Raw genomic sequence first — 25,938 nt, forward strand, 5'->3', positions numbered from 1 at the left:
CTAGCACACAGTGTACCAATCATCTCTGCACATATAGTTGTTCTCCATGTACCTCAGTTTGTGAATGTCTGGTGCCGTGACCAGAAAGTTGACAAAGGAGTCATCATTCAGAATGTGTTGGGAGCATTCGTGGTAGGGTTCCCTTTGTTTCATTCTGGAGTATTCTCGAACAACGTTCATCATTGGATTACAACTGCTGCAAGTTTTTGGTTGAAGTTGTTTCTGCTGAGTTTCAGCGTTGCAACTGCACGGCTGATTTTGTTGTTGTTCTTGGGGTTTCTTTGGGCATCCATAAACGTACTGTTGCAAAAGTGGAGGATTAGGTGGAGAGGCAGGACAACAGGTTATTTCTTTGTCGTTGTACTTCCCTCCTTCTATGCATGATTACGTATATGTATATGATCAATGCATTACAGCTCAGGTATTTTTAAAGTTAACATTTGATACTCAGCAGTTATAGAATAGCAGTTATAAAAAAAAATGAAAATTTATGAAAATTAAAAAGGTTTCAAAAAATAGCACAACCTTTTGGAGTTTGATTAAAACAAACATTGGGAATTTGTAACTTTTGTTGTTCCTTGTCGCCCACGTATTTGATTTGACGGAGATCATGATGATGTTGCTCTTGCATTTGCGCCATCAACTGCTTTTCGTTTTCAAGAAGTTGTTGTTTAAAAATGTTTTTACAAAAAAAAGTCGGTTTATTTATGTGCCTGCATTCCATGCTTTTCAGCATGTTCAGCTCTTTCAAAAGTTCCTGGCATCTAAAGCATGACTTTGCAAATTTTTTTCTTTCAGATTCGTGACACTTTCGCCCAAACCTAAAATAAAATGAAGCCAGTAACAAAAATACTATTTTCAACAATATTAATATTCAGATTGAAAATATATTTCGTTACGTATGTAGTGTGCAATTAAATTTGTGAAGACGTGGTTAATGTATTTAAAAAATGATTGTTTACAAAGTAAATATTTTTAAGTTTAAACTAGCAGACAAACAAAAAAAATAACAAAATTGTAGTTACGAAATAACAAAGCAACATTCAAAACCTCTTAGTAATAAGTTCTTTTGATTTGTTAGGTTGAAGTTGCACTCTGCACTTTTCCACGTCTTCCTGAATGAGTTGCATGATCTTCTGCCGCAGGATGTGGTACTCTAGTTTGGTTATGTTAGTTCTCATCAGCTCCCTGTTCAGTTGATTAATTTTTTCTTTCAAATTGGTTGGCGGTGATTCCAGTTGCTGTTTGACATCATCAATGAACTCTTGACCTTGTGGAAAGAGAAAACTGTGCTGATGCTGCATCTTCTTTATGTGCAACAATTTTTGAGAAGTTTGCAGCTGTGAACGATAGATGTGCAGCAATTGTTGTTGTAGGTTTTTGTTGTCTTCTCGATCTTTCGTTATTTTTATCTTTTTAGGATACAAAAGCATGGAGCCGTGTGGTCCACATTCAATTTCCTCTTTTTCCCATTCATCCACAGGACGACATTTGGCGGGCTGTTTAAAAAAAGGAATTTGCATTTTTTCTCTCGATTTTTGGGTGTCCTTTGGGTCATCTGAAGTGAGTTTTGGCTGGTCTTCACATATGCACTCATTGTTTTGGTCTACGTGGCAGACAACATTTTTACACAAAGAACATCTCAACCGTGGGATGTTTGTGGCTGAAAAAATGTCAGAACCGTTTTAGTTTTTTTTGGTAATTCAACTTAATTTATAGGTTTACTAAAATGATTTCAAATTTTTTAGTAATGCAAAATTCAATTTAATTTTCAAATAACATAGCGACAATGCAAGTACAATTTAACTATTTTACATAGACCTAAATTCCTTAAAAACTCAACCAACTTGGTACGTGACAACGAATATTTCCAGCATTGCAAACAGGTTTTTTGAGTTTCTTCATAATTTCAAAAGCTCTGCTTTTTTCTCTCTCGACACTCACTCTGTACTTGTCAGCAATCGATCGCAGGGTCTCTGGGTAACCTTTCCCAAAGTCGCACGATCTCTTCTCAACTGCTTGGCAGGGCCACTTGGCAACATATCTGTGCGTGGTGTAACTGATGGAAACACACGTTACTGGTGACATATCGACTTGAGCAAATTTATCGATGTAATATATCAATAAAAATTAAATTAAAGGCCACTTTATTTATTTATTGAAAATTTACACAGTTGCTCTCATCTGTTCAGTCAAACAATCTTAACTCTCATTTGATTGACTCAAGCCAGGTAATTTTTTTAGTAATAAAACTGGAACATTCTTGTTTTATTAATTTATTCTTTATGAAATTAAAAGTTAACTCGGGAAATTAAAATTTTATGAAACATAACGTTGTTCAGTACTTTGCACACTGGCAGTCGGGAGGGTTGGACTTGGTGTATGAAAGTTCGTTGCACGTGAAATTGTCTCTGTATTCAGATTTGGACATTTTATCCATTTTATGGTGATTACTAAACTTAACAATTAATATGGAAACTTTATCGGCGAGTCACAATGAAGCTCAAATTTAACTCGTTTAAAATTTTTTTAATATATTCGTTCAAAATTTAGTTAAATTGCATAAAAAAAATAATATTTCAATCTATTTTCCAAATAATGAAACGAATTCTTAAAACTTATTTTTAAATGACGTCGCATTGAACTGTGATAATAACAAATAGAACAATTTAAAGAAAAGATTTGTCTAAAACCACATTTATACGTGGCCAAGCAAAATAAAACATTTTTATATTTTTTTACTCGCTAGTTACAAATGATTTATAAAACCACCTCAAAGTGTCAGTCGTTGTTGTATAAATTCAAAATAAAAAATATATATCTAATATATATAAACTATATGTGAGGCTATAAAAAAAAAGTAAATTTATCAATATCACAGAAAAAAATTGGCAAATGAAAATCAACTAATTTAATGAACGATTATTCTGTGAATAATAAGCAAACATGTACGTAACTTCAGAATTAGAACGAAAAAGATCAAAAAATTAAAAATCAAAGAAGCAAATGTTTTTGTATGTGCTGGACAGACTTAAAATTTAATAATAGAAAGTTCCCTTTTTTTTGGAACTTTCTACCTTCTTCTCTGGCTATTTCTCTAACCCTTACAAAGTTTAGAGCAGATCTCAAAACCCATCTGTTTGCAAAATTTATCGAGGAACGCCGTGGAAATCGCGGAAATAGCACTTTACAAACTAATTGATTGATTGATGACTGACTGACTGACTGACTGACTGACTGACTGACTGACTAACTGACTGACTGACTGACTGACTGACTAACTGACTGACTGACTGACTGACTGACTGAATGACTGACTGACTGACTGACTAACTGACTGAATGATTGATTGATTGATTGATTGCTTGATTGATTGATTGATTCAATCAATCAATCAATCAATCAATCAATCAATCAATCAATCAATCAATCAATCAATTAGCTTATAAAGCGCTATTTCCGCGATGTTCAACAGATTGATTGATTGATTGACTGACTGTTTAACTGACTGACTGACTGACTGACCGATCGACCGACCGACCGACCGATTGATTGATTGATTGTTGATTGATTGAATGATTGAATACGATACACCGTCTAATAAAATTTAGCAATTTGTATATAAATATCAGAATTTAACGACTGTATGCAAGAACTAAAAAATCAAGAAATGTTTGTTTTGAACAAAGATATTACACAACTATTATTAAAAATATTATGTCTTTGGAAAACAAAAGTTTATTTATATTAACGCTTCATTCAAGTACCGCGGTTTTCGTGTTGCTGTTTGTTGCGTTTGCATGAAACGTTTGCGATTTAAGTTCAATTTTAATTTTTGAGTTTAAATTGTTTTAAATAAAGATTTTATTTAATTAATTTAATTAATTAATTTAATATTCACTTTTGATTGAAATTGATTTTTAAGTTTTTAACTTTTAGTAATAATAATATATTTAAATTAAAATTTTATACTTTACAATTTCTAACGATGGAACGAAGTGTTTACAAAGAATTGTTGACTTTCGTTCATTCGAATTTCCACAACGTGCAGAAGTGCATTGAGGACCTGCTCATCTTGCATCCAGGGTTCGTCCATCTCCTCTCTCCATCCGCCATTTATTTTTCCGTAATCCTGATCAGATGTTTTTATTTTAATTTTATTATGTTTTACTTTATAAATAAAGTTTATTTATTAATATTTAATTTGTTTGTATTTGTAAGAAGCAGTACTTGTACTAACTAATTTGATAAAATGATAAAAAAAGATTGTTTAAAATCGTTATTTAATGTTTTCACAAGACATAAGAAGAGTAATAAATGTAATTGTAATAATATGCAAAAAAGCCAATTTTTGTTACTAAAATTTAAAATAAGTATTTATAATTATTTTATTTATTTCTACCTCATATCATGTAATCATTATATCATTACATTGTAATGAAATTGTAATGTGATGCATCGACCCTCATAAGCTACTGTGTACGGCAGACATCTCAGTAATTTTTATTCATTATTAACAGAATATCTAATTTATTGTTATGTTCATTTTGTACTTTTATAGAAAAGTCATTTATAAGGATTAGGATGAAATTTTATTAAGCAAACCAAATCATGGGATATTTATTTCATTTAACTTTTTGTACCTTCAAAAATACAGACACTCCAGGCACACGTTTTACAGCATCTTCAACCAGGAGTTCCAAGTCTGATTGCATTTTTTAAATTTTTGACATAATAATTTTTAATCTAATTAAATGAATTATTGAATTTGTGAAAAATAATTTATTTAGGACAAGCACTTATAACTTAAACGCCACTGTGTTATGTACAATTAATTTAATTAAATATTAAAATTGTTATTGGTAATACATCTAACATTTATTTATTTATTTATGTTTAATTGTTTTGAAAATAATATTTCTGTTCCTCTGGCGTCCGCAGAAGAAGATGAAGATGACCCACCATCTGCATACTTCACTGGAGAAGACCAATGAATATTACTTAAAGTATGTTTTCTTCTGTTTTGTGTTGTCTTGTTGTGGGAAATGTTGACTGTTGTAAAAAAATTTTGTTTTTCATTTTTATTAATTATCTGAATAAATTTTTGTTCAGTTTTTGAATATTTTTTAAATTATTGGCTCACAACTGACCACAATTGAACAGGGTGGGGCCAACTTGACATTTTCTAATCTTATTTTCCTTCTTTCAGACTCAGTTGTTTGATTGAATGAACGAGTGTTTGTACCTAGGAAATATAAAAAATAAGTAAAGATAACACCAAAGTCATGATTCGTTTCTTGTTTGTAATGGATCTGATAATCTATTTATCTTAAAAACTCGAGTGTATATTTATTTATTTTTTTAATTTTTTTATATTTATTTTATTTTACGGTTTAGTTTTTATAAAATTTAGTTTTGTTAAGTTTAAATTTCTTGAAAAAAAAATTTCGATAAACATTCTAGAGTTATTCAGCAATTAACATTATAACATTGGCTTCATGTGACTTGCATCATTCACTCCTTTGATATCTTCTTCATCGGTCTCAGACAAATTTTAAGTGCTCAATGTTGTAGTTTCATCATCACTTCTCAACAATTAATAAATTTGGAGATAACTTCTGCTCACAAATTTCTATTTTATTATTTCACATTTGATTATTTCCAAGTTATTTAAAATATCTTACAACGACAGCTACACTTTTATTTTTCATCCATTCATCAACTAATTACTAACATAAATAATAATCATTGAAGTTATTTAGAATTCAAGGAGGGTGCTCAGAAGACATGTGTTCTGCAAAATATGGCCTACCAAGTTATTTCTTTCTCATTCATTCATTCATTCGTCCATTTATCAAAAAATTTTTCCATTTATTCAACATTTTCAAACGCTTAAATGTTTGGACTATTGGGCTTTCACCTAAATGAATAATTTTTACTCGCATATCTAGTTATTACAATTACTATCTGTTTATTCAAATCCTCAAGGATTAAATTTAAACTCTGATTAATCGTATCGACAATTGTTTGTGTGAGACGATTGCATGTTTTTTCCCATGAGATGATTGATTGAATGAATTCAATTGAATCCAGGTGGGCCTGTCACCCTTCTTGATGGCCAAGATCATCGTGGAGAGACACCTGGCCATCAGCAAATTTGATGGCAAGAGTCGTAAGCTCCCCTTTTGTTTATTTCATTATTTTGTATAATTTATTTTTTATTCAACTTTTTATTTTGGTAAATCTTTGTTATCTTTTCCAGAAGTCATTTGGTATGTTTCATTTGCTCTTGCTCATAGAATGATATTGTTGAAACGTTGATGGTATCACATCATTGCAACAACACGTTACGAGCAGGGTGTTGGAGTCGGATGAAAAATATCCATCTGACTCCGAGTCCCTTAAATAGTTCCTACTCAGACACTGGTTGCAAAATGGTTGCGAGATGGTTGCAAGATGTATCAATCTAAGACTGAACAACCACAAAGTTTATTCACTAAACCAGATGTCACCATATAAATTAATTGCACTCCATGAGATCGTTGTTGAGTTTGATAAATGTGATGACGGATTTAAATTTTTTGTTATTCCAGCTTCAAAATCAGACGTGAACTCTGCAATGAGGAACCCGGACCTGCTGGAAGACGAAGCTCTCGCCAGGGATGTTTCATGGGTCAGTTGCTGTTGTGTTGTTGTTGTGATGCTGTTGTGTTGTTATTGTGTCGTTGGGATGTTTTTGAGTTGCTGTGATGTTGTGTTGTTGTGCTGTGATGTAGTGTTTTTGTGATGCTGTTGCGTTGTTGTACTGTTGTGTTGTTATTGTGTTGTTGTGATGGTTTTGTGTTGCTGTGTTGTGATGTTGTTGTGTTGTGATGTTGTTGTGTTGTTTTTGCAATGGTAGTCTCATGAAGTGTTCAGACATGCTTCATATTATTTAATTTTTCATGTATGCAAGAATCCTACACCTACTTAGGGTTCAAAGTTTGTTTTATTAGTTAAGAGACAGTCTTCAAGTTATGTGATGTTAGGAATTTTAAGTTGCAGTATTGTTTTACCGGATGATTTCTTGATATTCGGGTTGAACTTCAATTAATATTAAGTTTTCTAAGTTTTTATAATTCTCCAGCTTGAAAATTTTAGATCAAAATGGATTGCATTAATTGCTCACTGAGGCTGCAATCTGTTTTCCAACCAATATTTATTTAATTTTATTCAAAAACAAATTTTCAAGTGTGCCACTGTGGATGATTTCTATGGACCTGTTGCTGAGTCGATAAAGATGTTAGTAGAGTGTTTGTTTGGTGCTGTTCTGTGTTGTTGTGTTGTTCTTTGTTATTATATTTGTTTTTGTGTTGTGTGTTGTTGTTTGCATGGTTCTTCAATTATATTTTGAAGGGTTGTAATTTATTTCCAAGTTTTAATTCAGGTTTGTAAAAGTAGCATTATAAAATCTGTTGCTCAGCTTCGAATCCAGTCTTAGTTTCTGAATATTATTAGTTGCTAGTAATTTGCAGTTGAATGCTTTTAAGCTCGCTAGTGTCCTTCACTGTGCATGCCATGCTTATACGTCGCAGTTCAATCATACTTCTCTGTAAAACTGGAAGTCACATGTACACATAACCCTAACTTGTATGTACTCGCAAACACGTATTACGTAGGCTGGGGACGTATGATATAGCCTCTAATTAAGTCAGATAAGCACTTAATAGCGTTGAGACGAAAGCAAACTAACTCGCAGACATCGGTCGACCTGTTGGTTGATTCAGTTTAGCTTCGTTGGGTTATTATTCTCATCATGGTGGTATATAAGTCGTGATTCATGGAAGATGAATGTTCCGTCCCACTCATTTTTGTGCTTTGCATTCGAAGGTCACTCGGCCACGAATACGAAACAATTCTGAAGAACAAATTGCAAGAGCACGGCGTTCCATACCAAGGTTTACAATTTTTTTTTGCTTTAATGTTAATGTAGTTTGAAATTTCAATTGATTAATGATAATAATGACCTCAATTGGAAGCGTTGAACTGATCAAACCATCACCCGCCACACAACAGATGAGTACCAGATGAGGTCACGTGGTTACGACAAGACACCTGACACCATTCTGCAGATTCCTATTGGTTGGTTGTTTGTTTACTGGTGATTGATTGGTTGGCTGTTGTCGGCTGATGTTGAGGGTTGTTGGCCCTTTTGTTTTTTATTAAGTTGTAACCCTAACTTTATTTTCTTTGTTTTTAATATTTTAAAATAATTTATATAAATTTGCTGGATCTTCTATATTCTAAAATTTCCATATGCATCGATGTATGTAGGAGAATATTGCATGCATATATATACATATATATATAATTTCCTCCTACATATCTACCGTGCCGTTCACTAGCCAGGTCTCATTATCTTCCAGCTCCAAGAAAAGCATTTACACTCCTTCCATTTCTCTCCTTTTTGTTAACAAATTTTTTTCTAAATATGAATTTGTTTGCAACGAATTTTTCGATGTTACCTTCAACGTTCCGTCGCCCTATATTTCATTGATAGGAAGTTGGAATCCATTTTGGAAGTACTAATTAAGATAGACCTTGCAAGTGATGTTGTAAGTTGTGTTGCAGCGAGTTCAAGGGCCTGAAAAGTGCAAACGTACAATTTTACAATACAGTTTTAAAACATTTTGTTTTTCGGTAAAAAAAATTTCATTCCAGTTAGTCATTCCTTCTCCCATTTAGTCACATCCTTTTTACTTGGCTTTGTCAGCAAGATAAAAATCTCCCCTTTTGCAATCCCCATGTGAGGAAGCTACATTCTCCCGTATGATTAATAAATGGATAATTAAATTTTAATTGAATGAATGATTAGATGAAATGTTCTCCAGCCGTGAATGGACATATAGTGAACTGGATTGAATCGAAGGCCTTATTTGGCGACGTGCCATCTCATGAGAAGTACGTGAAGGAACAATTGAACTGCTACACAAACAGGTCATTCTTATTTTTTTTTAAATTCCATCTTCATTATTTGGTGTTTTGATGGCCTAGTGGTTAAGGTCGCCTGGTGCTGTTTCGCAGTGCGTGCAGTGACCGGGTTCGATTCGGTTATATGACAAAAACATCCCCGCCCATCACATGCTTCGTGTGTGGTGCGTCGTTTTGCACGTATTCGTGTGCGGTTTTTGTGGCGTGCTGAACCTAAGAAGAGTGTATCAGACCTTTACTTCTCGGAGGTATCAACACAATGCATGCAAATATACACGAATCAGCCCATCAGACGTTGAATGCGGGAATTTTTTTTAATTCGAACCCCGTCACTGCAACAGCAGGGCCAGACACCTTAACCACTACACCAACGCAACACTCCACATCTGGTCTCTTCCATGTAACTGTCAGTGACGTTTTAATAAAACTTAACAAATAATTAATCCAGATTTGGAACGGGACTGGTGATATATTGGTTCGGATACCTGGCTGAGTTGAAGAACAGCTGCAAAGATATCATGGTGCTCGACTGCTTTCCGCGAGAATTCAAAACGTTACAAGTTGATGGCATGGACTTGATTCTTAGGACCGTTGCAACTAATTCATAATTTGTTAATTAATTAATTAATTTATTTGTAAATTATTTGTTAATTTTGTAATTAGTTCAATAAATATAGTAAATGAAAAATCGTGGGTTTAGTTTTATTTATCAATTGTAAATCAAATAATTTGAAAGGTGTTTAAATTAAAAAAATAAAGCTAAAATTATATAATTAAATTAATTGACAGTGTAATGATCTTGAAACTCGCTAAATCTGAGTAATCCGTCGAAAGTTCACATTGATCAGAAGAGTTGAGGGCAACGATCATTTGGAGAATAATTAATAATCAACATAGAATAATTAACATAAATGATAATTAAATGGCGGAGTAATCAGCGTTAATGTACAAGTTCTGGAATGTCGTAGCAAAGTTATTAACCAGAAATAAATTTAAAAGTTATGCATGCATATGTTAAAGAAATTATATCCAAACGAAGGGTGTGTATAAACGGAATGTGCATAAAACGGTGACAAACAATTACGTGAAATTCGTGACACCTACCGACAGTTTCAAGTAAAAAATCATCATTGAGTCAATAATTTCAAAAATTATCACGAATATATTAAAATTTAGAAATAAACAAATCTATTAACTCCAATTATCGTGAATGCTGGCACTCATCTTTCGATGACCATCAATATGATAGTTTTGTTTTGCAGTTTCAACAAGTTGAGCGCTTCATGATGCTTCAAACCGTGCAACGACTCTCCATTGACCGCTGCCAGGATGTCTCCCTTCTTCAAGCGCCCATCCCTGTGTGCCGGACCGCCTTCAAAAATATTTTTTACGTAGATCGGAAGATTTTTCTCCGACCCTCCAACGATGGTGAAGCCGTATCCATCAGCCCCTCTGTCCAGCGTCACGATCTTTATGCGGTCCTCCGCGTTATTCTGGCGCCCATCGCTGCCTGGCCTCTCCCTGCGCATGTCATGAAATGATGTTCATTTTTAAAAATTTTAAAGTTTCTTAATGACGGGTACAATCAATAAGGTAATCGTTTATGTTGCGATTGTGATTCTTCATAATGCTATATTACCGATATTAATATTTTTTTTTATAGTGCAGTGATTAGTTCGACGGAATGTGCGACCATTTTGCTCGCATGCTACCGGGGGAAATCTCCGACCGAATGAGTTTTTAAATTTTATCGATTAGTATTTTTATTTGTTCTAAAAACGTTTAGGAGTGAATTTAAATAAATGAATATTTGATATCATATTAAATTTCTTGATAGCTTCTAATATTCGTTTGTTGTTAGCTATGATGCAAATTTTTCAGTTTTTTCTACCCAGCCCCACAATTCATCACAAGCATCGCTCGGATTGTAAAATGAAGAGAAAACGCAACAACGTTTGGCTAATTATTCCGAGGTATCACACAATGAGGCCAGATGTGATAGATACAAAAAACATAGTGTTTTCCACCTTGATATGGTTCTATAGACAATCCTCGTCGAATATGGCGCTGCCTTCAATCTGTCAACTATTCAGCACTGAGCAATGTACAGCAAGCTCGCTATCAACGTCATTCCCCGAATATGGTCTAGACAACAACTGAGTTTGAAATATCTTCGCTAAACTTTAAAGAAGTAATAAATATACGTAGAAATATCTGACTATAGAGAGTATAGATAGACCAATGTCAAACTTGTTATTGATCTGAAAGATTATTATTGAGCGGTTGTATGAAAAAATGACCATTTGACGCGAAACAATCTATTGCTAACAATAATTCACCAGTCAAGCTATAATGCATATTAAATACACAATTATACATGCCGGTCTGAACAACTGAGTCTACGCATTAGTTTGGCGAAATGATGCGTCGGGACGCACAGTTAGTTTATTATAAAATGAATAATGAATAATAATAAAATAATACAAGCTTAAGTTGAATGATCAAGTTGAATGTGGATTTCAGAAATACCTGTTGTAATTAGCGTGGTGGAAACCAAATGCCTGCTTTGATTTTTTCGTGTCCTGTTTCTGCGTTGATTCTATAAAATGATGAAATTTATGATGAGAAACCGCACAACGTCAATGAGTTAAATGAGAGGAGAGACAGTTGAGGGTGCTTGCAGACTTGTGAGCATTTTATAGATAGGAAGAAATCTTTGTGAGTTGTAATGATAGTAATGAATTCCAAAACGACAGCCGGTTTATTATTGTTAAAAAATGACAAAGAGCAGTTGACTGAAAAGTCCAACATTTAACGAAAATTATGAACAATTAGAAAAAACTTTAAAAGTTTATAGAAGTAAGAATCGTCATCAGCCACCTCGCAACACTTCCAGAGTGACGTCATCATGTGCCCCTTGAATGCATCGTATGACGTCACTGGCCGACATGCAATCAGTCGTCTGCTCGTTCACGCTCAATATGTAGTCGTTCACCTGCAATCACGTGACTTCGTTCGTAACAATTTCAAACTACCATTGCTGTTAAATATTCGGCAAAATATTATTATAACTTGATAATATAAAAAAGAGGGTAACATGAAATCTTCTGGAGGTGGCTTCATGTCCGCTGATGTTCTTAATAGAGGTTTGTTGAAATCCTTGTTCGAAAGCACCAAGTTCCTCGCTTTCCAGATCCAACATGATCAGCCCTCTTTCAAAACGTGTCAGTTTCACGTTTATTAGGTTGGCGTTCGGATGTCCTGAGCACATTTAATTAACTTCAGAACAATTGCTATGCCAGTTATTGTTTTATTCTGTACCAGTGAATAGCTATCCATCATTAGCCAATCAATCAATCAATCAATCAATCAATCAATCAATCAATCAATCAATCAATCAATCAATCAATCAATCAATCAATCAATCAATCAATCAATCAATCAATCAATCAATCAATCAATCAATCAGTCAATCAATCAATCAATTCAATCAATCAATTCAATCAATCAATTTAATCAATTCAATCAATCAATTTAATCAAGCAATCAATTCAATCAATCAATTTAATCAAGCAATCATCAATTTTTGTGTTGTATTGATGAAATTTTATAATTTGCGACGCTACGATAACTAAAACTGTTCACAAACTCGGGGTTGTTAATATTTTCATTTGGTGCTAAGTTCTATGTTCAAACCATTTATTATAATTTAGTAATAAATCGTAGATAACAAAATTGATTCGGAATATTAATGACGTTAACATGCATATTAATTGAAATAAGCCGAAACATTATGTTAAACATAAAAAACGAAATGTGCTGCAATCATTGGAGGTCTGTGACTGAGGTGTCAATCAATGAAACAATGACAACAACTAGGTTGACAACATTTAAAAACCTTCGTAGAAGTAAGTGTATAGGAAGAAAATTTATTAAAATTTTGATTCACTCAAATAGTAAATAATTCGTTCTAAAGAATGAAAATATTTGCCAGCTGAAATGCAGAAAATTGAACGCCTTAAGATACATGAACGAATGGAGGGAACCGGTCAACATACGTCTGGCGAGTTTGTCAGGAATGTTGGAACCAGAGTCACTGAGACGGGATGATGACTTGTCATTTTTCAGCCTCCTCACGTCCAACAGCGTGATGCCTTTTGCTGTCTGCAGTGTTCATAATTGCAACAGTCGAATAAAGAAATAAAAAGACATTGCTAGTGGGGAAATGATTACTACGTTCATGTCTCACGAATAGTTATTAATCCTTGCCTTTATCTACGATACTATATTTATAATTATGAATGCAGTTGAGGTTCGTCATAGCGAGCCCGGTTACAAAATAGCTATCTTATATAAAACAGAACGGCATTTTTGTATGGACTTGTGTCCATCTTCTCCATAAGTAACACATTCGGTTGTTATAAGTACTACTCCTATTTATTGTGAGAGAACTTGCCGTTATAAAGAAACGAACCTTGAGAAGTTCAGCCGCTGCAGCTTGGCCTTTGAATGTTTGCTTGTTTATCATCAAAATTTGATCGCCAGGCTTCAAACGACCATCTGCTTCCGCCAAGCCCCCTTTAACCTGCAGGCGTTTCAAGGGATAATTCAAAAGAGAGAATTAAATGATTCGTAGTTTTCAACAAAATTTTCAACAGTTTCAAGTTCTTATCTGACGATAATCAGCAGCCAAGGAGTCAAGGTGAAGGCTTTCAGTGCTGCAGCTGCAAGCCCACATTAAACATATTTGTTAATTTGGTTCAACATGCACCCAATGTAAAATTTGCAATAAAACTTGCAGCTTCCTCTAGCAATATAGAATTTGCTTAATAAACAAAGACCATTTCTAACTTTTTATCTTTAATATAACCGGTTTCACTACATCATAGTGTATGTATGTGATTTCTGCATTTTTTATTTTACATTAGTAAATTTTTATTTACTTTATGAACATTTCAACTATTTTTAAAAAATTATACAAAATTATTCTTTAATTTATTTTAATGTTACTAAGTTCCAGAGAACAAAAGAAACAAAGACCAACCAGATCGCAAATATGAACGTCCGAGTCCTGGTGCTTGCCGATGATGGTGATCCCGATGCTCTGACCTGGCTTCTTGTGCAGGTCAATCTTCAAGTAATCATAATACTCATCCTTAATGGCTTGGTCGTTCCCTTTGAAGTGGCTGACCATCAGGACCACCTTCCCCGGACCCTGGCGCAGCAAGGTCATGGCCATCTCTCGAGTTACTAGTTCGGTGTTTGTGCCATTCACCTTAGCATTTTAGAAAACATTTGAATGCTGCTTGTGAGCGGAAAGGTGCATATAAATTGGTGCTTACAAATATGGAAGAAATTTAAATAAGATTCAAACAAACGTGAAACTACCTTTAAAATGGTGTCTCCCACCTTCAACCTGCCATCTTTATCGGCTGCCCCGTTCTTGTATATGTCATTCACCACAATGGCTCCCTACAGTTTGCATTTGTGTGTGGTTCTTCGTTTACTCGTTCATTTTTAAGCAAGTAGGTATACAAATTATGTGTACGGCTCATTAATATTTTGTGGTCGTGCGTTCCGAATGGGTGTGTGAGTTTACAAGTAAAAAAAAAACGTTATGCTGGCATGTGCTAGTGTACGGTGTATTTGCGTGTACGAATTCATGTATGCAAGCTTCATTGTTATCTAAGTGCAGAGTGTGATATGTATGTGTCTGAAACAACTGACAACTGGAGATGTTCACCAATAACGTATCACTGCCGCCAATGATGCTGATTCCAAGCTCATTGTTCTCCCTGGAAAGTTCGATGGTTTCCAGATTATCGTACTGTTTCAAATCTTCCAGTTCGTTCGTCAGAGAAACTCTGCTTCCTCGTCTGCTGCCGACCGATGCGTTTGCTTCATTCGTCCGTGATTGTAATGTCGTGTGTATGTGTTTGACGTGTTATTCATTTAGTACCATTCATTCAATCATTAGAATATAACATCCCATTACTCATTTATTTTAAAGCAAGTAAGTATACAAATCATGTATGCGGTCCAATAATATAATGTGGTTTTGTGTTCGTACGTCATATACAAACGAAGTAAACACAAGCTAACAAAAGAACCATTCCATAATAACGCACCATTGACAAAATCATTTGAACCCCTCCTGGCGTTCAAGGATTCATTCGAAGATGTGGCTAGCGTGGTAAAGCTGTGGTGGCTTGATTCACTCGCACTCAACAGTGGAGGAATGGTGAACGGCAAAACACCCTGCGAGTAAATTTCGGTGACGTAGTTTTCGACGAGTTACAGTTCAATTAACTTCAAACCGATGCACAAATTTAAAGTACAAAATTGCTAAACGATAGCTGTTTAAATGTGTAGGACAATGCAAAATATCGAAGTAGGTAGAACTGAACAGGTTAACTAGATATGCAAAGTTAATAAATAGAAATAAACTTAATTAGACTTAACCAACCGGAACATGAAGATATTCTGAACTTTTGGCTTTTTTTATATCTTCCTTTTTCACCTTTAGAAGCATGGAGGAATCGTCCACATTTTCTTTCCCGATGTTTCCCAAGCTTAATCTTGGTTTGTCCTGTGAAGAAACAAACAATGGAAATGCTATTTGCTGTCGATGAAATAAAAAAGAAAAATTGGAGCATGTTTTTGACAAGATATAAACGATCATAAGTTTTGTTCTTTTTAACGTCAATATAAACTTGTCTGTATTTACCGTTTTTTAATCGATAAAACTGATTTGGGAGCCTGCTGAGTAAATTGGTATTAAAAATCCAAATGGGAAAAATCTTTGAAACTTTAAACTTTATAAACACTAACCCAAAGAATGATAAATCATTTTTACTGAACAACCAAATTATTTTTTAACATCATGGACGGACAAAATATTGAGGAAATACTGGCTAACCAATATTTTCGACTGTAACAATGGACTTTTTGGATTCAACGCCATCTTCTCCTTGTTCTCCGGAGATCTTAAAAATATTTTATACAAATACCTGAAATTTTATACTGGTCGACCTTGTAGCATTATCTGTTTTTGGCTACAGAATAAATCTTGTTTCGTTTCATTTGAACATTAAACATAATTGAAAAAAAAGATTTAGCGTTTCAATTTTAGAGTAGGGCATCTTGCCTACTTGAATAAGACTCAAATATTCAGCAAACTTGTTGATGACTCATATCAAATTAACCTAAATCGTGTAATCATTCAAGTATTTCAAAAATTTTCAGTTTTATTTGCATGTTTTAGTACAAAGATTCAACAAATATCTGATAAACTGGAGTTACATCTTATCACTCAAAATTCAAAAAACTGCTGAATAAGAGATATAGCTAAATTTGCTGTTCAATAAAAATATGTTGGGATGTTAGAAAATGACTGATGATTTGTGGGAGAACCTGAGAAAGACGATATTGATGTCTGGCGAAGATATAGATTTGATGATGTAAGATGCGTTCAGGTGACTCCTCTCATGGACAACATGACCGTTTATCTAGAAATTCGGTTGATCAGTTATTATAAACTTTTGCTTACATCACAGATTATAAAAAAGTTAAAAAAAATACGTTTGCTACTGTTGAACTAATTAAATAAATATTTATTATTTATTTTTGTAAGCATCAACAAAAAAATTTCACAATTAAAAGCATATAATTTCTAAAAATATTTAAAATATTTGAACAGAAAAGCCCTAGGATGAACCTCAAGAAGTTCATCTCCAGGTTGCAGTCTGCCATCGTTTTCAGCCGCAGATTCCTTCTGGATTGCAGCCACGAAGGTGTTCATCTGATCCAAATTTTTGTTTCCCGCCAGAATCAATCCCAAGCTAGATCCAGGCGATTCCAGAACAATGTTGATGGAATGCAACGTGCCTTTCAAATGACCATACTTCTGCTGGATGGGACCGGGAATCTCTAAAAATGTTCACGTTGGTAAGTTCAATGAAATTATTTTGATATGAAAATAATCGACATCGAATTTAAGAAAATATTAATTGACTAACCCAAGTTATTTTCCTCCATTTGGTATAAAAGTTTGAAAAGTAGCAATTGATTGTTAAACGACAATTTGAATAAAATTATAACATTATAAACTTTAAAATATTTAAAAACTTAAATTTAAAAAATTTAAGTTTAATTTTTTAAATTTAAAAACTATTAAAAAAACAATTTAAAATCTAAAACAATCTAAAAAACAATTTAAAAACTCTAAAAATATTTCGTTTTATTATGCAAGAGTTTGTCAGCAAGATATCCCAAAATGCAAGGAAATTCATACAAATGTAGACTGGAAGAACCAATGCAGTGAATACGGACAACTCAGCCGTTTCATTTATTATACAGTCTGTACCGTGCATTCATTGGTAGGAAGGAATCATTTTTGTAAGAAGCATCCACTGACGCTTCAAATAGTGTTCGATGAGATTGTCGATGCAAACATTCGTGCACTACCATCAACAAATGAACGTCGACGAATGGCATCGCATTGTTTCAACGTTTTGAAGACCATTCGATGCATTCCATACCATTCGATGCATTCCATACCATTCGATGCATTCCATACCATTCGATGCATTCCATACCATTCGATGCATTCCATACCATTCGATGCATTCCATACCATTCAATGCATTCCATACCATTCGATGCATTCCATACCATTCGATGCATTCCATACCATTCGATGCATTCCATACCATTCGATGCATTCCATACCATTCAATGCATTCCATACCATTCGATGCATTCCATACCATTCGATGCATTCCATACCATTCGATGCATTCCATACCATTCAATGCATTTAATACCATTCAATGCATTCCATACCATACACCAGCCATCGAATTATCGAATGATTATTGGCATGCGCATTGAAGAAAACTAGCAACACAAACATTTAAACAAAAATAAAAAACGCATGCATACACACACGCAAACACACACACACACACACACACGTATATATATATATATATTCTAGATGCAAGTTAAATTTTCCTTATAAGGATAATGTAATTAGATGGAACGACACGAATGGAGAAATAATACAGGTGATAATCAGATCCGCGCCACACCTGGACAACATTATATTCATATTTGTTTTGAAAATCTTTCATCTAACATTTACTATTTTTTTGTATGTAATGTTTATACGCTATAAATGTGTCTGTCCATTGTGCATCGCAGTGATTTTGCCTGATTCGAAATGCCAAAACATGAAAAACAATTAAAACAAATGCAGAAAGCTGCTTTACATTACGTGCAATATTCATACCATGTTCGCAGACTACTGCATGTCTATAATATAAAATTGAACGTCCTTAAAGCAAAACAGTAAAAAAAACAATTCTCTGATTTAGAATAAACACCAGAAACAAAAATGAAAAATACTATTACGGCGAAAATATTTGTACTGGTTGAACGTCAGCGGACGAATAATAAACTTTGACACATCATCAACATGAAGATAACAACAGTGCAACACGCTGGCCATGCAGCAGGTACGTTATGACGCAAGCCCTCAGTTGCACGGCACTGCCATGTCGCAACATACACCTCGATGACACGTTCCTGAGATATATATCACTGCTGAACTACTTTTGCACATTTTAGGTTTTTAGAAAGTTAACAAATTATTGATTGACCTCATCAAGTCTCTCAATTTTCAAAAATAGTTGGTTAATTTAAGTCGTTAGTTAATTCGTGCATTGTTGTCCGAGTTGAGCATATTGCCAAATTTTTAGCTTAATCGAACAATAGGAAGTTATATAAAAAATCTGTTACAAAATTCCTTAGAAAACAGATATATAAATAGCAAACATGTAAAGTTAATTTAAGCTAGGTAATAAAATAAATATAAAATTGGGGGCGTACCAAGGGTGACAGCAGATAGGGGCATCAAATCCTTTCGGCGCTCCCCCTCTACCTACCATGTTTGCGTATGTTTGTATTCCATATTAACATAACTTCATAAGACCAGTAAACAGTCGCAAATCTGGAAAAACAACTCAGCTTGTATGGTGCTGGGTTAGTTCTTGCACAAATCCATTAAAAACATTTTTATAAAAAATATTTTGGAATAAAGTAATGATTAATTTTTTTTAAATTTATAGCGGTTTCACGTTTTCGTACCCATTTTCAAGGGTGGCTCTAGTGAACTTTTTAACGAGAGGGGATGGTGCAAAAAACTGGAAAATTACTTGGCGACCCTTTGGCTTATTACACAATTTTGTGTCAATCTTCCTATTAAAAATGGCGTTTTCATGTATAAAAACTGTGTTCATGTATGAAAATAAGTTAAACAATATAATATATGTTGGTTACATTTTCAAAAAGAACAGCAAATTGATTGTTGACTGTGGATAACGAGGAGGGCCCTCGGACCCCTTAATCCGCCACTGCTCATTTAAACACCCCACGACCGCCCTACTCCACTCTGGGTACGCCACTGCATGAAATATCGAGCAATTCAAACCAAAAAACCAGAAATGTTCACCTGCATCAAAGTTATCATTTTCAACAAGAAACCAGACGGGACTGGAGGCGTTTTTGATCATTTCGACCGTCTCTTCGTGGCTGGCATCCCTGCAGTTCATTCCATTCACCTTGGTGCATGTTTTGCAGAACGTTGTTAAATCATTCATGCAATGAAGCATACTCTTTAAAAGTCATTAAAAGGTTGCTTTGGTTTTTTTTGTTTTTTATATTCATACGAAAAATGCATCCAAAATAAAAACATAATATCGATGAGAGGCCGTTCAATCAAAAATCACGTGACAGGAAAAACGAATTTTTTCAAGCCCTCCAGTGACCTCTTCCACGTTTCAACAAAACTCTTCCTAAACAAAACTAAAATTTCCTTAATGAAAATTTTACATGCTTATTTATTTAATTCAGAAAAGCTTTAATACAAGTTCATTGTATTGTTTATTTTAAATAGGTAGGAAAGAATCATTTTTCAAAATGCTACACGGATGAGTCTGGTGTATCATTCTACATAAAACTACACTAAAAATTGTAGATTATATATAAAATCTAAATTAATATAAATTTTATTTCTGATAAATAAAAACAATAATTTGTTATGTACTACACCTTAAATCCCTGGCATTGAAGCCTTACGTAATTACGTAACACTCGAAAGACCCTTAAATAATTTGGCCAACTTCGAAAGCAGAAAATTCGAACGCCGCTTTTTATTTAATCAACTATTAAACTATCGACATAATAAAATAAAAAGATGAAATAAAATAAAGTTATAATTAATGAAAAGGAATGAATACTAATAGAAGATGTTAGTTTTTAAAAATAGGATTCTTTCAGTAATTCTATCACAATTGATAATAATAATGGGAGCAATCTTTTATTGACAAAAAAGATAAAATCAAAATGAAATCAATAAAAAAATTGTTAATAATTTGTAAGAGTGTAAAAAAATAAATGTAAATAATTTATAAAATTTTATAAAAGAAAGGAAAAGAAAATCTATAATAATAGTAATAACAATAATAATAATATAATAATAATAATTTTCCCAATACCTCCAATATGTGGTCACCAGTCTTCAATCGTTTGTAGGCCGTCCCTTTCTCATTAACGTTCTTCACATATACCCCATCATGCAGGCCTCCGATGGAACGACCCCCTAATTATTATCAATGTTGAATAGGTTCGTATTTAACAAAAAAAAAATTTAATTAACATAATATTAATAATGTGTGCGGTGCTTGCGCGAGCATACAAAATAAGTGTGCGTTTTGTGTTTTGTGGTGGAGATAGGACAGCCTTCGTTGCACGAATGTTCAACTAGAAAACTAGAATAACATGCCATTCATTCATTCATTTATTCATTCATTCATTCATTCATTCATCCATCCATTCATTCATTCATTCATTCATTTATTCATTCATTCATTCATTCATTCATGTCAGATCTGCATATTAAAAGACGAAAAAAATATGCTCGCTCGCACGGCGTGTGTGAAAAAGTGTGAACCGATGGACGCATGGCCTCACATGCGGAGATCACTTTAGCATTCGAACCTGGTTATAACAACGCAGAAATAATAATCATCATCACCAGTCCTCAATCCAGTGGTCAATACTAACCCACAATAGTGATCCCCAGACTCTGACCTGGTCTCTTCTGCACATCTACCAATCTCTTCTCAAGATGTTTCAATGCTGCTGCTGTTGCGGCTGTTGCTGCTGTCGACGTTCTTGCCGTTGTTCGAGGTGGTGATATGGTTGTTGATGTTGTTGTTGTTGATGTTGTTGTTGTAGGAGTTGTTGATGTTGATGTTGTTGGAGGAGTTGTTGGAGTGGATGGCGCTAGTTTCGATGAAGATGATTTTAAAGGTGTTTCCGTTGAAATCGTTACTGATGTTGGCAAGTTTTGTTCGGTCTGCATCGAGCCTGTTGACGATACAGCGGATGAATTTAATGAACTGACACTCGAATGCTTTGACCTCGCAGGTTTAACTATGGTAGCTGTCGTATTCGTTGCAGTTGCAAATGATGTCGACGTTGTTGTTGTTAGAGATGTTGTTGGATACGTGGCTGCAGATGTTGAGACTGGGGAGTATTTGCGGACTGTTGGTTTGGGCGGAATGGCAGGAGGTGTTTTAGTCGGCGGTGAGTTGGTCGAATTTGAATTAGAAGATGAAATTGTGATGTTATTGTCAACTAATAATGTTGCTGAGGCCGTTGCAATAGGCTTTGAAAATACTGTAGTAGCCGTTGGATAGAAAAGTAAGTTCACTGGTTGATCATGCGGCAGATTTTGAGTTTTGAAACTAGAGTTTGTTGTCGCTATTGTGGGAGATAATTTAGTCGTTTCAACGGTTGTTGGGCTGTTAGAAAGCAATGTATCCTTTATAGGACTTATCATAAGACTAGTTATATCAATACCAACGTCATTTTCGACCATTTTTTCTTTGAGAATCTCGTCACCGAATTTCATACACTGGTCATCTTCAAACTTCAGAGGTTTCAAGACTCCGATCCTTATGAGGCCTCGCGGAACTTGCTTCAAAGCCGTCAGGGCAACTTCCAAGTTGGATCTGAGAATCGGAGTGTTGTTGACTGAAATGAGTTGATCGCCTGGTTGCAGACGTCCATCCACCTCTGCTGCACCTCCAGCCACCAAGCTGCGGATCAAAATTAAGCTCTCTATTTCGTCATTCGTTTTTGCTTGGCCGTTTGTCAGGAGTGCTTCGCCATTTTTTGGGCTCTTGAAAATTAAAAAAAAACATAAAATACTTGCTGCTGTATGCAAAAGTATAAAGATGTGATGGACAAGTAGTTGAAAAATGGTTATGCAGCTGTTTCATTCACTCATTTGATTTTAAATAGGTGATCATTGAATGATGAACTACAACATGATTGTGCAACAACAAAAAATGATCCCCAAGAAGAAACGATAGCCAAGAAATAGAAGTGTTTTCAGTTAAATGAATGGAAGTACAAAACGAAGGGAGCAGACCGAGTAATGGAAAACACTGAATCCCAGTCCCCGGTCCTCCTTCAAGAGGTCCACGTAGACAGGTTGGTCACTCCATCCATTCCTGAACAGGTTGGAGAATGTTTGCGGGTCTGATAAGGATTTCCTCCTGATGACGTTCGTGTTGAAGTTGCTGTTCGTTTTGTTGCCCATGTCTGAACTAGCGACCCCATCACTTGCTGGCTGGTTATTGGCGGTGATGTTGTTTCTTACGTCAGCTGTTGCTCTGTGATGAATGGTTTTGCATACATTATTAAAATTATTATTTGTTGCATAGATATAATTAGGTTTCATGCATTTAACAACATCATGCACATCGTTACTAATAATGATGTCGTTATTATTGTACCTGGTAGTACTGATTGGCTGGCTCATGTCTTCGTGGTATGCAGATTTCTCGATGTAACCATTAACAGTTTCGAAGTTATTTGAATTGACGAACCCGTTTGAAAGTGCAACTCTATTTAAAATATCTTCATTGATATGTGGACCGGCGTTCGAAATGAGAGCCAACTGCTCGAAACTGTCCCAAACTTCGTCTTCAGTGGCAACGTCTTTCGAGGCAGGTGATGCTGATTGCGTGGCATCTGCTGATGTTGAAGTAGTTGTTGTCAGATTGTGAAAATTTGTTGTTGAACTTTGTGTGAACTGCGTTGTTAAGTTTGAGGAGTTCGTTTCAGATATTATGGTCGATGTAGATGTTGTTGTTCCGTGTGCATTCAGCGCAGTTGCGAGTAGAACTGGTTTGAGAGGTTTTGATCTGTTTTTCATATTAGCCGGGTTGAAAGTTTCTGTTGATGTAGTGCCGCTTCCGACGATGTAATTGTTTTTCAAAGCGAACGGAATTTTGATGTCGTCACTTTTCAACGAGTTTGATGCATTCAATTTCGCTTGAGGTTTAAATGTTGTTGTTGTTGTTGTTGATGATGTTGTTGTTGTTGATATTGTTGCAACAATGGTAATATTTTCATCATTTACAAAACTTTCATTAACAATTCCGTTGTAGTAATTGTGATTATCTTTCTCCGCTAGATGGCCACCATTAACAGTGGTCCGGGTAATATTTTGAGAGCTATTATTATTAACATTTTCATTGCTGTTGGTGTTGCTGTTGTTGTTGCTGTTATGACTATCATGCATATAATTATGGTGCAAGTTCTTACTTGCCTCGTCCTGAACTGGTCTGCCATAGTCATCATCAGCATCAGCAACATCATCATCAGCACCATCCAGAGACAGCCGTCCACAGACCATGACGACAAATTGAGAAAGATTCTTCAGAATGTGAACAACTTGTGCGTGCGGCATGTCGAACAAGGCATACTGGTCCACCTGGCCAATGAATTTCAAGTAAATTTAAAAGTTGCTGAATTCAGAATAAATTCAGTTTAATTTAGTCTAGTTTAATCTAGTTTAATTTAACAAATTAATCACAAATAATAATAATAAACTAACACAATAAAAAATTTGAACTGAAAATAAAAGTGTCTTTAAAATAATCGCCATAATTCCTCACAATTGAACTTGACTTTAAAAATACAAAATAACGGGGAACGTTAGATATAAGAGCATGTAAGCTGTAAAGTAGAACCCTGCGCGGTTAGCAATTTAAACCGCAAAAACCGCACCGCAACCGCGGTTTTTTGCGGTTGCGGTGCATAAATCATGCAGTTTTACGCGGTTGCGGTTTTGAAATGTGCGATTTTTCCGCGGCGCGGTTTTTTTATCAAAACCGCGGTGACCGCAAAAATTTTGTTAAATATTTTTGTTCGTCCATAACATTTTAAAAATTTGCATTATCATTGTAATAATTTTTATATAAGTGTCTTTGAAAAATCTTAATATCTTTGGAAGCCGTTGAAGCAACCATTTTCTTTTTCCTGTTTACTTTGAAAGAAGTAGTTATTTTATTTACGGCGTGGTTAATTATCGATTATTTTATAAAAATGTCCGAGGTAAAAAATGTTGAAGTTGATCCACAGGTAGATGTAATTGATAAAGAATTTTTGATTAAATTGATGATGTCCAAAAGCAAAAAAGTTTCTTTAAAAGCGCAAGAAAATTCTAAAAGTGAAATTTGGAAAAATTTTAGCAGAATTTATTTTAAAAACGTGGCTAAATCATTTATCTGTTGTAGCAAATGTGAAGCCAAAATGTTATTTATTAAGAGTAACAGTGATTTGAATGTAGATAGTTATGATTTATAATGTCAATAAAAGCATTAATGTTGTTTTTCATTTCTTGCGGTGCGGTTGCGGTTTTCGGCAGTGCGGTTGCGGTGCGGTTTTAAATGTTGCGATTTAGTGCGGTTGCGGTTTTTGAAAATTCCAACCGCGCAGGGCTCTACTGTAAAGTAACAAACTGGTCGAGACAGTGGCAAATATTTGAAACGACACGTCAGCCCACTACGAAAAGCATTTAAACTTTGACCGACCTGCAACAGAAGATCTCCCTCTTTCAAACACCCCTGCCTGGCCACCACTCCATCTGGATTAATGTTAACCAAATAATGACGGTATGTATCGCTACCACCATCACCACCGCCATCATCATCATCGTTGTTATTATCATCATCATTATTTTTCTGTTTGATGTTCTTTATGGTACGTGTGTCCAATCCAATGCCAAGAGAGCTCGAGTCTGATTGCTTCATTATTTTGGCCACCTGGAGGTTTCATGGAAGGCAGTCATCCATCCAATCATCACTTTCGATTCACGCCGGCTCATTACAATTCATCCTCATCATCGTGGGTTACATTCAACAAGGCAATCCAGCAATACGCTTACACAGTTTGCGTAGCTTATTAATTCTGAAATAATCTCAGGTCCATGAACACCGGCCATGCACATTTTAAAAATCATTTCTGATTAGGCCGACTCACGAATTGTTTTTAAAAAGTGTGAAAATTAGTGCAAGCAAGTAAAAAATAATTAGAACGACTCGAACTAACGATGATGTCATAATTGCTGCCCACTTGCGACTTCCAGAATGTTTGCAGCTCCTTGATGGTATCTTCCTGCTGGTCATCTGCAGTGGTTGCTAAGTTACGTGATTGACCTCATTTCAACAACAATAAAAAAAATAAAATAAACTAGAAACGAAACGAAATCAAGAATCTCACCATTATACACATCATCGTTTGTTAATGCTAAAGATGGTGTATACTGCTGGTGGTGGGGAAGCTGTTGTTGCTGCTGCATCTGCTGTTGCTGCCAAAATAAATGCTGAATTTGCAGATTTAATAACAATGTCCAATCGTCATTTTAAAATCAACGTTTACAAAAAATTTACGTGAAATATAATTTTTTAAAAGTCCAGTAGTACAAACGACACAAACATTGTTGTTGCTGTTGAAATTGGGTAGAAAGTTTCTCTCCATCTTCAACCTGACCACTTGTCCAGTGTTCTTAAAAACCTCAACAGCCTGTTCGTAGTCCAAGTTGTGCAT

General features: G+C 34.7%; 3 protein-coding genes across 3 annotated transcripts; 1 reads left to right on the forward strand and 2 right to left on the reverse strand.

The window, feature by feature from the left end:
- HELRODRAFT_164862 (hypothetical protein) lies at positions 1-2,440 on the reverse strand (the record flags this gene model as incomplete). Its single annotated transcript, XM_009030812.1, has 5 exons — positions 1-374; positions 526-821; positions 1,051-1,663; positions 1,848-2,044; positions 2,346-2,440. 5 exons carry the CDS (start codon positions 2,438-2,440, stop codon positions 1-3), a joined length of 1,575 nt encoding a protein of 524 aa, XP_009029060.1.
- A 1,335-nt stretch (positions 2,441-3,775) lies between these two features.
- Positions 3,776-9,660, forward strand: HELRODRAFT_108152 (hypothetical protein). Its single transcript, XM_009030813.1, has 11 exons — positions 3,776-4,086; positions 4,658-4,703; positions 4,942-5,006; positions 5,755-5,815; positions 6,094-6,172; positions 6,594-6,673; positions 7,232-7,281; positions 7,870-7,937; positions 8,056-8,121; positions 8,871-8,976; positions 9,419-9,660. Exons 1-11 carry the CDS (start codon positions 3,989-3,991, stop codon positions 9,576-9,578), a joined length of 879 nt encoding a protein of 292 aa, XP_009029061.1. The 5' UTR covers positions 3,776-3,988; the 3' UTR covers positions 9,579-9,660.
- Positions 9,651-25,938, reverse strand: HELRODRAFT_189608 (hypothetical protein; the record flags this gene model as incomplete). Its single annotated transcript, XM_009030814.1, has 23 exons — positions 9,651-10,491; positions 11,500-11,569; positions 11,851-11,965; positions 12,068-12,231; positions 13,029-13,134; positions 13,445-13,555; positions 14,015-14,245; positions 14,359-14,442; positions 14,714-14,868; positions 15,099-15,228; positions 15,437-15,559; positions 15,890-15,956; positions 16,384-16,478; positions 16,688-16,910; positions 19,489-19,592; positions 20,529-20,632; positions 21,097-22,219; positions 22,472-22,715; positions 22,839-23,379; positions 23,653-23,821; positions 24,924-25,154; positions 25,441-25,517; positions 25,782-25,938. 23 exons carry the CDS (start codon positions 25,936-25,938, stop codon positions 10,191-10,193), a joined length of 4,725 nt encoding a protein of 1,574 aa, XP_009029062.1. The 3' UTR covers positions 9,651-10,190.

The sequence above is a fragment of the Helobdella robusta genome (assembly GCF_000326865.2).
Source record: "Helobdella robusta unplaced genomic scaffold HELROscaffold_7, whole genome shotgun sequence".
Taxonomy (NCBI): Eukaryota; Metazoa; Annelida; class Clitellata; order Rhynchobdellida; family Glossiphoniidae; genus Helobdella; species Helobdella robusta.

Coding starts and splice junctions, on each gene's coding strand:
- HELRODRAFT_108152 (XM_009030813.1), top strand. CDS start 3,989: ATGGAACGAAGTGTTTACAAAGAATTGTTGACTTTCGTTCATTCGAAT. Junction 4,704..4,941: donor TCTTCAACCAGGAGTTCCAA/GTCTGATTGCAT, acceptor TGGCGTCCGCAG/AAGAAGATGAAGATGACCCA. Junction 5,007..5,754: donor ACCAATGAATATTACTTAAA/GTATGTTTTCTT, acceptor TAATCATTGAAG/TTATTTAGAATTCAAGGAGG.